Source organism: Solenopsis invicta, chromosome 3, assembly GCF_016802725.1.
Source record: "Solenopsis invicta isolate M01_SB chromosome 3, UNIL_Sinv_3.0, whole genome shotgun sequence".
In the NCBI taxonomy this organism is placed as follows: domain Eukaryota; kingdom Metazoa; phylum Arthropoda; class Insecta; order Hymenoptera; family Formicidae; genus Solenopsis; species Solenopsis invicta.
In genome coordinates this window covers 3,186,338-3,200,410 of record NC_052666.1, presented here as the reverse complement: position 1 = coordinate 3,200,410, position 14,073 = coordinate 3,186,338, and the positions used below count along the sequence as shown (strand labels likewise).

The window sequence follows — 14,073 nt, the reverse complement described above, 5'->3', positions numbered from 1 at the left end:
AAGCAAATGTATGTAAAATTTTAAGTACAAGATATGTACAATTTCTCGACGCTACTTGCAGCGTCGATTGCCTAATGCAAAAACTACTTTTAGATATACTAAATATAATTAGATATACAAAATATTTTAGTTGTAAATACGTGCAATACAGAAATTTTCCCACTTTATATATTAACGTAGAAATACTATTTAAAAAAGAATTTGATTATGTGCAAGAAACTATTGACGACACAGAAAATTTCAATGTTGTGCCCAGTGCCCAGTTTAACCCAGTGTTGTGCAAAGAATGTGCTAATTTAGAAAGACATCCTTACAAAGTTAGCTCAAAAAAAATTTTTTTTAGAGTTCTGTAGACTTCCGATAGTTCTAAAGTTCTGATAGTTTTAAGAAATAGTTCTAGCCATTAAAGAGATAAAAATGCAAATTAAAACATTGGATGCTAACATCACGTGTCTCGTTTCCGAAAAAAGTTTATATTAAAGTGTTATCTAGATAGATTTTATGTAGCACATAGTTCAAAAATGCTTGATATATTTTAGCAATAATTCCGCTCTAGAAAGTAAAAAAAAAATCGGCGTAAATATACAAAAGTGATACTCAAAAGAATAATTGCACCTTCATAAATATTAGTTTAATGAAATTTTTTATTAAAATTTTTGACAGACTCAGCTAGAGTTATTTAAAACTGACAAAAAAACTCTGAGAACTCTTAAAAAATTTTTTGTGCTTCAAAAAAACAAAGTCGAAATCTGCGATCGCACAGTGATCTAAAACGTCCGAAAAGCTGGCCAAAGATCGAAAAAGGTTCGGATATGATTGAAATTGTATATGTATATAAAAGTTTTTGGGGTCGCTAAATTTGAAATTGAGGGCAAAAATCAAAAATTCCAAATTCTGGATCTAAAATAGTTGACTTATTTAATAAAATGTTATTAGATTTTAATGTAAATTTGTATATAAGGATTTTTGGGATCGCGAAATACGAATATAATACTAACGAAATTCAAAACAGTTTTCACAATAACAACGCAACAGCTTCTATTTTCGAATATTGCAAAAAGTTGTATTTAAAAAGTTGTAAATACGTATTAAAAAATTTAGTCCGAATCGTTGTCTAGGGCAGGTTCACAATTCTCAGCTATATCAAGAATACATTGATTTGTAGAATCATCTGGAGGTAATAAAAGTTGTAAGGCCTCAGATGACAAACTTTTTCCTTGCTTGAGCTGCATATTGCTCAAGCTTTTAATGAGAGGATCCGAAGATACCAGGAGCCGGTGAAAAACTTCCATGCTCTTTTTCCTGGAACATTTTCAGGAAAAGCCTTTCCGAAAGTTTTTAATGTCTTTGTTCCGGGATTCCCGCGCATCTTCGGATAGTTGCCCGATTGGCAACGGGGCTCACTCTGATGTCCGTGAATCAAGATTTTATGTATATATAATATCGCTTTAGAACAATGTGAAACAAAGTTATAACATTCTGGAACATCTTTCAAAACAGTAATTTTCAAAACAAGAGGGGCCAGCTAAAAAAAAATAATTTTTTTTATTGTACGCGACTTATGTACCACTGATAGAATTGTCTTTTTCGAACAATGTTTGGAACAACTAGAACAATCTATAGCAATAAGAAATTGTGTAATTTTTTTAAAAGAGGAGACCAGCTAGAAAAATAGCTTTTCTTTGTTTTGTTGAAGTACCGTTAGAAATAAAATAATATCGCTTTGGAACAATGTGGAACAAAGTTAGAACAATCTGGAACAACTTTCAAAATAGTAATTTTCAAAAAAAGGGCGGCTAACTTTATACACTCGCTTTTCGGGCGTTTCAGACCACAGTGGATCGTCCGTAACATTTTCGTTTTCAATCCTACAGATTTTCGTCATAAAGATTTTTGATAGCACTCATTGGGGGCTATCCAAAACTCTCAACAGAACTTCCAGAACACTTAAAAAATTTTTCACACTTTGAAAATACAAAGTCGACATTTGCCATTGTCCGTAACTTCTTCGTCTTTAATTCTATAGATTTTTTCATTAAATTTTTTGATAGAACTCATCAGAGACTATTGGAAACCTTCAACAAAACTCCGAGAACTCTGAAATAATTCTTTGCACTCTAAAACAATTAAAGTCGACATCGTGAGAAATTTTCTAAGAGTTCTCGCAGGTCTGTTGAGAGTTTTAAATAGCCCTCTATAAATTCTATAAAAAATTTTAATAACTTTTGAAGTTTCGACTATTTTTTTATACCACTTAGGAGAATTCAATTCCAATTTTTTTTTATTTTTTTAGTTAGAATTATTTCTAAAAAAACTCTAGAACTCGTCGAAAGGAATCTTATATGCTATTCAGAGCTATTCGGACTTAACGTACCTTTTTTATTTTTTTTTATCTTTTGTCTGAAACAAAACAGTTTTTTATATCGAGAACTCTAGTACTCGTTAAAAAACATCGAATTAGCTATTCAGAACTATTCGGTGCTAGTGTTGGATGTGTAGTTGGCACCCCCATTTTTCAAAATTAATTTTTTTTGTTATAATAGATAAAACTATTTGTAAAAACTATCGAGAACTCTTCCTTTTGTTGTGAATAATTCAGAATTCTTTAACAGAACTATGATTTCGTACCACAGGGGTGCCAACTTCACACACCCGTGCTATCTGGGTAAGTCTTTATTTCTGAACGGATCAAAATGTACATATATTACCTGATAATTCGTCGAGTACGGAGGCGGTGCAGAAGTATCGTCCTGAGTGGCGATGCTCGGATCGGAGCTGCTCTTTAGTCGCGATGGTGGGCCCAAAGTGCCGGGAATAACAGGCGCTGGGCTCAGCTCCAGATCGCTCTCCGGAGAGGAAGCGTAGGAGAGGCGAGAAGTCATCGGGAATAGGAAGTCATCCGAGAGGGCTTCTTCCGGCTACGAGCGTAGATCACAGAGGACATCACGTTAGGCGAACGATACACACGGTACGTAACGTGGATTAATAACCAGACGACACAATGAGTTACGTTGTTCAGATATATTAACAATCAATGAAGTGCGATGAACGAATCATGTCATTTGTAGGAATATTCTTTGTATTAAAATTTTTGTAATATGCTTTCTTAGAAGCTACATACGTTCTTAGGACGTACAACTACGGTCGTACGTTCCAATGAATAGCATGATGAAACGCCCATTCACAGGCATGCAAGACACATGTAGAAAAAAAATTGTAGTGTGTTTCAACAAGCGTGCATAAGCAAATAAGTTATTTGCAAATGTCAATTTCAATTAAATGAAAAAAAAAGAAAAAATTTTGATAATTTTATAATTAACCTTTATTCTGTTAATTATAAAAAAGAAACTATAGTTTAACCTTATCTTTAAATTGTGTATAATAAATTTGTATTTCAAGTTATATACACAGTATTCCAGAATTAGCGGAGGTTCTTTTATAAGCAAAGTCTTCGAAATATTTTAAGTCGAAAATTCTAATACAAAAATGTCGAGGCTATATCATTTTTCTAATTATAAATTATTAAGGTCGTCCAATTCGAGCGCTCAGGAATGGCATTTAATACCGTAGTGAACTGTCAAATGAGGTATGTTGACGTACTTTATTAGATAGTTTTCATAGTTTGAATTATGTATGGCTTGACATTTCGTAACACTAGGTCGACATTAATCTTCATGAGTAATTTAAATTAAATAACCAGTGATGATCAAGGCAAAGTTTAAAAGTGACTCATTATTGTATGAAAAATTAAGTTAATATGTAGAAATTTAGCCAGTGTACAAGAGCATCCTTACTACTGTGCTATGTGCCATGCCTGAGCGCGCGAACTCTGGGCGCTACAATTGGATAGCTTTAATAATTTATAATTCAAAATGTATTATAGTCTCGACATTTTCGTATTAGGATTTTTGATTCAGGATATTCCAAAGAATTCGTTCATAAAAAAATCTTCGCTAATTCTGGGACACTCTGTATATAATAAAGTTATACATACTAAACTTTTCCTTTTTTTAATTACATTGCAATCAATCTGCGAAATCTTATTTTCTTGAATTTTCAGCAGTTAACACTGGAATTGGAAGTTTCGGCAAGTTGACAAAATTTTGTGAGAAAAGAAAGTAGATCATTGCGATAGGTACAGTCATGCAAAATAGAGAAATGCATACACACAGCATGCAGAGTTAACCCTTTAATTGTTTTAAACGAATATACGCGAATATACAGTTATGAATGTACGAAAATTGATTCTATTATTGCTATTATTAAAATAATCTAATTAACTTAACTGCTATTTTTTAATGTATATGTATATCTTTATATCCTTTAGGATTATAATTAATCTTTTACAGCTTTTGCTTTTTCTTAATAATTAATATCCGTTTCTTTATTAAAACAGTGACATAATTAAAGATTATCGTTTTTTGAATTATTTAAGAAAAGAAAGGAGTCTGATAAGAATTCAATACTTCTGAACAATTTAATCTTAGTTTTAATCTTCTGTAATCAGTTTCCAGATATTATACCATCAAAACGGAATAATATCTGAAAACTGAGATTTAAGAATATTTAAAAACTTTAATTCAAAACATTCAAATTGGAAATTTCGTTATTTTCTTAATTACGTCGTTGTTGTAGCAGACGAGCAAATGTCGCGCGTTATTTGTATAAAATACTGCAACTTAGCTCAACAAAGAGCTCTACGATATTAATATTGCACATATATATTATCAACACATTTTTGATTAATTAAAGGGTTAAATCAAGCAAGTTTTATATATAGCCGAAAAATTGCTCACGGATGACGCCTGAATTTAGAGGTGGTTGTGGGAGTGGCGGGAATTTTCGCATGAAAGATGATATCGGTGACTGATGGTGCGACAGAAGCACGTCGTGATTCTTGTTCTCGTCGTAATACACGTTATCGTCGGGAAGTGCGGGAGGTGGGAGGATGGGAGGTGGAGTATGAGCGTGTATAGACCGATGCGATAAGTCCCACACCGTGTATCGGCTATATATCGGCTACAATGAACAGACTCGAAATTATGCCCAACAGCGAATTTGATTGGACTGCATTAGTGCGCACTGGTGCATATTAAAGAGGCTGTACACTGATATCTAATCTCATTTGAAAATAAAATATAAGTATCCTGAATGATAAAATATATTTTTTATCAAAGCATAATAAAATATCAAGGATTTCACAATTTAATCTGTTTATATGTTTATAATAAGTACATATCTTTCGTCGATTAGTGTACGGCGGTTTTAATGTGTGCACCAGTGCGCACTAGTGAGTCCAATCGAATTCGCTGTAAGATCACCGTAAAAGTAAATAGAGCATATACAGGGTGATTATTAATGAATGTTCCCACTTTTTATCATAAGAGCACTTATTTGTAATTTCTAATATAATAATATGTTAGAAATACGTATCCGTCGGTAAATCATGCTCCTATGGTAAAAAGTCGGGTAAATCATGCTCGGTAAATCATGCTCCTATGATAAAAAGTCATTCATTAATAATCACCCTGTATACTAACTAGCAACAAAGATTGTGATATTCGTGAGAAAAGTGAAAACAGGACAAAAAAAGAGAAAGAGAAATCAAAAACCACCCAGATAGATATCTTTTTTTTTTAGTAGAAACGAATGCTGATATTTTCCATACTTGAAGTACATAAAACAGAAAGAAACCAAGCGCATTCTACAGTATAATTTCAGCGTTTGATCAAATCTTATAAAAAAATTTCCAGATTTTCCAAGTATTTTTATTCAAAATTACGAATAAGATTAGAGAACATTTAAATGTAACTTTGAAATAAATTGGAACGCAAGCAAAGTTAAAAATCTATACAGTAAAGTAGTGAAGAACAAAGATTCTATGAAACTCTGATTGGTATTCATAGTCGAATTGTTATATTTAAGACTGTCTTAAGTACCATCTTAAAATGTCATCAATCAATCAGAGAACCGTATTAGCATCTTAAGACATTATTTAAGACAGTCTTGAAATGAGAATTGACTATGAATACTAGTCTATATCTATCCTGTTCCACAATTAAAGCTACGAAACTCATAGGACAGTATAGCAAAGACCTTATAGACCACAATACAGAGTAAGTGCTACATTTGTCTGATGTAAGGTACCTGAACCGAGAATAAGGCCAATTTTATTTATTTCATTTTTTATTTAAAAATTATATTTCTAGGGATATTGAAATAAACAAAGTGAAAAAAAAACAATCTTTATTTCGACTATTCACAAAAATATATCTTTCCTATGCAATGTTTGTAAATAAACAAACCAATTTTTTTTCAAACTCAAACACTAAACCTTGTTAAATGGTTATGAATATCACAAAGCCTGAATCAAAAATAAATTAAAAATCATAAAAAAGAAACTAAATATATAAAATCAGTTTCAAAATAATTATTAATCATAAAAATGAAAATCTTTTTACTCTGCTCTTAAACATTGCAATTATTTTTAATTTGGTCTTTAATTAATCTTTTAATTTTTGAAAAATTTTTGACCATTTGCAATTTTAACTCAAAAATTAGCAATATTGACAATCTTTAACAATTCTCTGATACCTTGCACATAATATACAAATAACAATGATCATATTACGCGTTTGATATATGCGTTTTCTATGTAACTCAAAAGTAGGCTTCATCAAGAATTGGACCTTTTTTGGCTCAGGTACTTTTGGTTTTCTGTTACAATATTGTTCACTACCTTGATTTTTTAAAAATCGCAAGTTATACGATGTTGTATATGCTATAGCTATACTTATTACATACTAATTGTCGATTTTACAATATTCAAAAAATGATGAAAATTAAAAAAAAAACAAAATATTTAAAAATAAAACTAAAAATTTCCCTAAATACCAATAAAATTATATGAAAATTCATGACTTTCAAAAAATTAAATTTTCTGTAAATATCGAGCTTTCCAGATCTTTCCAAATAGCAAATATTCTAAATTTAAAATGTAGAGAACAAGCTCGCTGATTTACAAACGTAATTAGAATACAATTTAAAACGACTTTATACGAGCAAATAATAAATTTCCTCTAATTATTATTATTATTATTTGCTCGTACAAAGTCGTCAAATTGTATTCTAGTTACGATCCTAAATTTGCATGTTGCCTCGAATAGTTTTACCTTGGTTTGACTCATCCATAGCGAGCCTTGTTGCTGGCGGTCGATAAGTTCTCTCAATTTCCGATACCAGGCTTCCGGTGCATTGAGAGTGATCACCGCGCTGAATACGTGTCCCCAGATTTTGTCGAGCTTTTGACACTGCTCCAAAAGCTTTTTACTACTTTTGTGCGCTGATCTGTAATCACACATTGCATGTAGAATTTAATCAAATAATGAAATAAATGTTGCTCATTTCTCGCTCTTACTTTGGTATGCCAGCTCTCATCTCTTTGATGATTTGCTTCGTCTCGGCCTTCAGGAAAATGACGATTGGATAGAATTGAGCGTAATTTAGGCGATCCACGGCGTTGGGAGTGATGTCGAGCAATGCGTGCTTGCCCCTGTCCATCACTTCCCTAATCGCGCTCAGACGAATAATACCAGATGTTTTGGTATTCTTTCCCGTGCCATCCTCCATTTGACTTTCCATTTCTACAAATCCAATCATTCTACTTTAAAAGCATATACATAGTTTCTTTAATAAACAATTAATCTATAATTAAATTACTGATGTTTCGTTTTAAGAAGTATTTTGAAAAAAATAATTGGTTACACATGAAGAAAAATAGGGAAAAATCCTATAAATGAGACAGTGAAGAGAAATGGGTTAATGTTGAATGTGTATGAGTTACTTACGTGGGGAAGTGAACTTGTCAGGGAAATCCTTGAGAAGCTTTTCCCTAGCGAGGTCAGCTACGGGCCCGAAAAGAACAACAGGCCTAACAAATCCAGGATGTCTTAAGATCACACGTTCATAAGCGGGAAATTTGCTGACGCTGTCGGAGAACACCACGTCGTCCCAGTGGTCCTAAAAAATATAGAAGGAACATGAAAATTAATCTAATCAACCATTATTGGTAAAGTATTAGTCCTTATAAAAATATAGATGAAAAGAGTTTGTTGTATTCATACCCTTCCCAACGATTTCGAGCGTCTATGACTGTTTCTTCTTCTCCTGAAGAAGCTACCTCTGCTCTCGCTGGCACTCATCTCTTTCTTCGTCGCGTTGAACTGCGCGGTTGCAAGCTCCTCAGCCCGGGCCTTATTGGGAATAATGCCCTTTTGTACCTCTTGATTATTTCGTCCAATTCGGAAAACCTGCCACGATCCTACGACGCCATTATGAAGAGTGTCCACCACGTGAAAGACGTCGCCGCTGCGAAAACTCATCTCACCTTTTTGTGGTTGCTCGTAGTGAAAGTGAGTTCTATGCATTTTATGAAAATATGTACGTCTTCAGTATATATTTTTAATAATCGCTTTTCATTAACCAATGAAATTAAATTTAAAGCTCAAACTGAGATTATATAAATCCTAGAGTGATATTATGGAGTGACTTTTTACCCAAGTACTAATTCAAGTTTAGTGTATAGTTTTGATTATGAAAATTTTGATAGCTTAAAATAACATTTAATAAGATTTTGTTTGCATATTAAAATAGTTCAGTTATTCTAAACATCTTGCAACATATAATTTTCATTTTCATTAAGAGGATTATTAACCCTTAAACACATATTGAAAATTTCCCTAGATTTTCGATCGCTTACAGTGTGAAGACGGATTGAGAAGAAAGATTCGAGCTAAGTGGAAAAAAGTTTGAAGTCTCCTCTATCGACTGCTACAATTGACCAACTTCATTGCTTAACTAAAATAAAATGGCACGAAGGTAAAGTTTTTTCGGGAAGGTCTCCTAGACCCACTTATGTGTTTAGGGGTTAACTTGTGTTGTAAACGTTACTCACTTTATGTGAAAAGAATCGCCTCTGCCAGACGCGACAATTTGGTCATATTCCTGACGTCGATGTTGTACAATAAGATCGATTTGTTCTTGCAGGCTAAGAAGGAACAGTACGGCTTCCTCCCTTGTGACCTCCTTCATATCCATGTCGTTTATCTGTCGCGAAAATTTTACATTTCTTTGCAAATTTCCAATGCTCAGATATCGAAATGTATTTAATTTCGAAATCTTAATTTCTTTTAAAAACACTACATAATAATGTAATGTTTTGGATTTTTGGAATAAGGATCTAGCTTATCTAAATCTAAATGGTAAGGTGTACTTATCACATGTTGTGTAACTAACCTTTAAAATTTTATCTCCTGGCTGAAGACCCTGAAGCGACGCAGGACTTCCCGCTTGAACTGCAGTTACGAAGACCCCGGTTTCATTGCCGCCGCTTAATCGCACACCTACGGATCCTTCCTTTTGGAATGTAATAAATCGGGGATCCGGCCTGTACACAAATAATATTAAAATAAACGTTACGTATTAACTGATAGTAAAGAAACTGAATAAAATTTTGTTGACTTACATGGGCTGTTTCGTCCGAGGCGAGACCGAATCTTCATCATACAATTGTCTACGCGTACTATAATAATCTATAAAAAAAAAAAGTGAATGAAACTTGGCCGGATTTCATCCTTGATAAAAAAAAGAAAATAATTCTTATTATAATATTTGCGTTATTATTATAATAATTGCGTCATTTTGGAAATATTTTATTTATTTAAGCAATTTTAAGTAGAACAAATATTACAGAAAAAATCCTAATTTAAGATATTATGTACTACATTATCAAAACAACATTAAAAGTTTAAAAGAAAAAGAGAGATTGAAGATATTCAGTGAAATTTTCGATCAAAAAAATAAACTTGAGATTGGTAATATGTATGTACATCTGTATTTCTTCAAATTTAAGGAAGTTCTCCAGTCTTTTCACATAAGATAAGAATTTGATCTTTGAAAATTTTGAACATTTTCAAAATAGGTTTGTACTTAACAAAAATACATTTTTTTGTAGTGTTTTGGAAAAGTCTCGAAATAAGCTACAAGAATATGCAATAAAAGATACAATATTAAAGTATCGGAAGGTCCCTAATTAAAGGGTATCAGTACTTCTCTAACATTCTATATTTTTTATTGCATGTTCTTGTAGTCGATTTCGAGAGCTTTCCAAAACACTATAAATAAGTTTATTTTCGTTAAAGACTTTCCGAGTTATGACGCTTGAAAGTTACACTACACCGTAGCTTTCAAGCCTCACAACTCGGAAAGTACTCAACGAAAATAAAACTTTCTTACAGTATTTTGGAAAGGTCTTGACATCAGCTATTAGATTCTGGAATCAAAAATAGGGTGTTCCATTTAAAAAAATTAATGTGATTTCGATCTGACCTTGGCGACGTCATCCAAGGTCAAACTGATAAAATCAGGAAATAGATCTTTCGAAACACTACAACTTTTGTCTGAAACATTTTCTTGTGAAATGCAAGGGAACGGAAATATTTAGGGGTTTCCACACTTTTTTTGCACACCCTGTATAACTCGAATTTGGCAATTTTGAACATTGGTTCTTTTAGCACCAAGGTACAGATATTGCAACATTGCATTGCAGTATTTCTAAAGGCAAATATTTTACCATTGCTGCAATATTGCAACTATATTTACAGTAACATTTTGCAACATGTTTGCGTCCTGCAATGAAATACTTCTGCAACGTTGCTGCAATCTTTTTGCATTGTATGGGCCCTTATTAAAACTTTATTCTCTATTCGAATGTAAAGCAATCGAAATACGCATACCTTCCGGTCTCGGCGGAGGTGGTCTGGGTGGATCTACAGTGGGCGTCGCTGGTAGATCCAGCTGGCTGAGAGACACATCCATCAGCGGACCCCGCGAACGACCCCTCGGCACGAGGTTACTCTTGTCCTCCAAGGGCTGCCTCGTGGGTGGCGGAACGTATAAGTTCTGACTACTGTAACTCGCACCCGACAGGTATTCACCGCTATCCCCTTTACCTTGCTGATGCACGTGGCAGTACGAATCCCGCGTAATTACGATCGAGAGTCTGTCTTTGCACTGGTCCATCAGCTTTCTAGCTTCCTTCAGACTCATATTGTCAGCGGCGACGCTGCCTATTCGGGTTAACACGTCCCCAGTTTTCACTCCGATATTCTCCCGCGTAACCTCCTTTACGTACAATCGGCATCCCAGCACAATTCCGAAATCTAGAAATCGAGAGAGCGAGTTACACCGCTTGTAAAAATCACACGCATTGTGAAGATAAATAAAGATAAAAAAAAATGACAATGGAGAACTAAATTAAAAGCTTGAAGATTAAACCAGAAATCGAACTAGATATATTAGCTTGAAAAATTAAAGGAGTACATACACTTAGAAGGGTTAAAAAAATATATAATTTTTTTTCACAGATTTTTAAAGCTTGATGTCTTAATCCTTACTGGCCAACGTGGGGTCACTCGCGTACGAGCAAAATTTCTCGCATTGCGTACGCCGGTACAGTACGTGCTACACGCGCTTATACCCCGCCTAAAAAAAACTTCAATTCTTAACTGCTATTATTTCAATAATTATGTCGGCGCGAAAAATTCATAGCGCATGACTGACCCCAACTTGGCTGGTAAAGGTGATAAAATCGAAAGTAAATAATTTATTATTTTTTATAATATTTTATTTTATCAATATATTTGCGCAATATTTGCAGCTTTTAATTTTTGATTAATAAAAGTATTTGATTTTTATGTTATTATTATTACTTTTATGTTATTCATATTAAAATTCATTAAACTCACAGAACCAAAGTTACCTTTTTTGAAAATCCTACATTATCCGCTAATTTTATATCATAAAAATAAGCATTTTTCATATTGTAAAATTAACATTAAATTATAGATACAAACTATATGGAAAATTGCTACGAGAAACCATGTACGATGGCACTACAACTGTTGAATTAGCCCAAACACATTTATTACACTTAAAAAAAAAATTACTAAATTTCATAAAATATTTATTTGTATATTTGCAAGAAAGATTTACTTGCAGTACGTAATTGTTTAGTTAATTAAAGAAAACTGATAATTAAATTTAATTAGTCGTCCTTTTACTAAATAAATATATATTTATATTTAGTAAATATTTTCTTGCAAATATACAAACAAATGTTTATTGAAACTTAGTGATTTTCTTCAATGTACACGTACATTTAACAAAGATGCACATTACTGCAAATCCTCTAAGCAATGCAAGTGAAAATTGGTCCGTATACGTATTATATTTATATACCGCTGTGGAAGATGAAAATCACATGCTTTATGCAGAGATGCGCGCGTTAAGCACCACAAGGAAGGAGATTATGCCGCAGGCAAGAGTAAAGACATTTTTTAAAAGCATTTACCTCTGTACAATGCTCTACAACCCTCAGAGTGGATGATTCACTTTTTGTAATATAAACTAAATTGAATGTTTTTGTAATATAAACTGAAGGTAAAACTTTAAACGTGTTTTTTTCTCGAAACGTGGGTTTTCAAAACGCATGACCATTATGTTATAAAAATTCAACCGATCAACTTACAATTTTATAGAATTCCTCAATATTAAAAAGATTCGTAACGTAGAATTTTTTTACGCTTCGTTTTTTGAGACCCAAAAAACGCACATTTTAGCGAAAAATCGATATATTGATTTTGACAAAGTGTTTAAACGTAATATTTCAAAAAAAGCTAACAATAAGTTAAGAATTAGATTTATGTTCAACTTTAAAAAATTGCGTCTTTTTTTTAATAAAATTTCAACGATAGCCATTTCTCTTAAATAAAAAAAGTTTTTTTTTTTTCTTTAGATGTCCAAAAGAGCCATTTATCATTTCATTTTTTTTTTTTTTTAAGTTGTGTTAGTGATCAATGTATAACATACAAAAAAATAATATTTTTTAATTTTAAATAATGTTAAAATAGTAGTAAAAGAATATGCAAAGTTTAGTATTAATTAGTTTTCATCGGAATGTTTACACGTAAAATATAAATAGTTTGTATTACGTATACATAATGTAAATATTGTAAACTATGTTTTATGTGCCATCTAAACAATAATCAATGAATCATAGAAAATTCAGATATTAGATTTTATTTTTTTTCTATTTCTGTTTCACAACGCTTCGTTTTTTTTAAGTTATAAAATAAATTGAAATAGTAAAAATTATGTTCCATTTCTTTCTATTATTAAAGTTATGTATTTTTATCTCATCAACACAAAAGTCAAATTAACAATTTTATAACCTAATTACTTTTAAACTAATAATATGCAATTAAGTCAAGACTCTCGAAATTTAAACAATAAACAATTGAAAATAAAGCTAATGAGAGTCAGCGCGGGTACAGGTACGTAAATACAATTAATAATGTTATAACTATTCATTCATCCTAAATAAAATAACAAAATCAAACGCACGAACGTTTCGACTCACTTTGTTCATCCTCAGCGTATTAATAATGAATTCTCGAAAAATACCTAGTCTATATCAGTCCACAAAGCAGGAAACGGTCGAGTCACCAACGATTTGCCAAATCCGCAGTGGCATCTTTAAGAGACGTAACGGTGTCGAAAGAGACGACACTTCTCTACATAATTTTATATTTTAAATGATGAACAATTTCATTAATTACGACTGTCGCAAGGTGACTCACCAATTAAAACTGATGAAAACCAGCGACTTGGATAATGCTTGTCATTAGGAAATATTCTCCTGTCAAAAGTATACACTCGAAAATTTATTCTCGCTCCGCAAGAGACGTGCTTCTTGTCTCAAGTACAATTATTTAGCGACTGTATTAGATCGAATCAGTCTGATTATAGTGGCGAAACATATTACTTAACGAAACACAGAAAGTCATGCGTCAAATTAATGAATAAATACATAAATGAGAACAGAGAAAGAGCGGAACAAGAAGAGGTCGTGTCGGATAAAAATATAAATAAATTTGATGACGAATCAATTATTAAAATTGAAATAAATCGTAAATTGTTTTGTGCATCGTTCAAAAAGATATTGAATCTCTTACT

The 14,073-nt window shown here is 32.3% G+C and overlaps 1 protein-coding gene across 11 annotated transcripts in view; it reads right to left on the bottom strand.

The window, feature by feature from the left end:
* Positions 1-14,073, bottom strand: part of LOC105202902 (tight junction protein ZO-2) — a 54,564-nt gene that overhangs the window by 10,545 nt on the left and 29,946 nt on the right. For all 11 annotated transcript variants that reach the window (XM_039446897.1, XM_039446898.1, XM_039446899.1 and 8 more), the window contains 9 exons: positions 10,794-11,219; positions 9,524-9,590; positions 9,295-9,445; positions 8,954-9,105; positions 8,124-8,418; positions 7,848-8,019; positions 7,418-7,643; positions 7,173-7,347; positions 2,709-2,918 (listed from right to left, as the gene is read on the bottom strand). In XM_039446897.1, the coding sequence (XP_039302831.1) occupies positions 2,709-2,918; positions 7,173-7,347; positions 7,418-7,643; positions 7,848-8,019; positions 8,124-8,418; positions 8,954-9,105; positions 9,295-9,445; positions 9,524-9,590; positions 10,794-11,219 (1,874 nt within the window). The remainder of the gene's footprint in view (positions 1-2,708; positions 2,919-7,172; positions 7,348-7,417; positions 7,644-7,847; positions 8,020-8,123; positions 8,419-8,953; positions 9,106-9,294; positions 9,446-9,523; positions 9,591-10,793; positions 11,220-14,073) is intronic.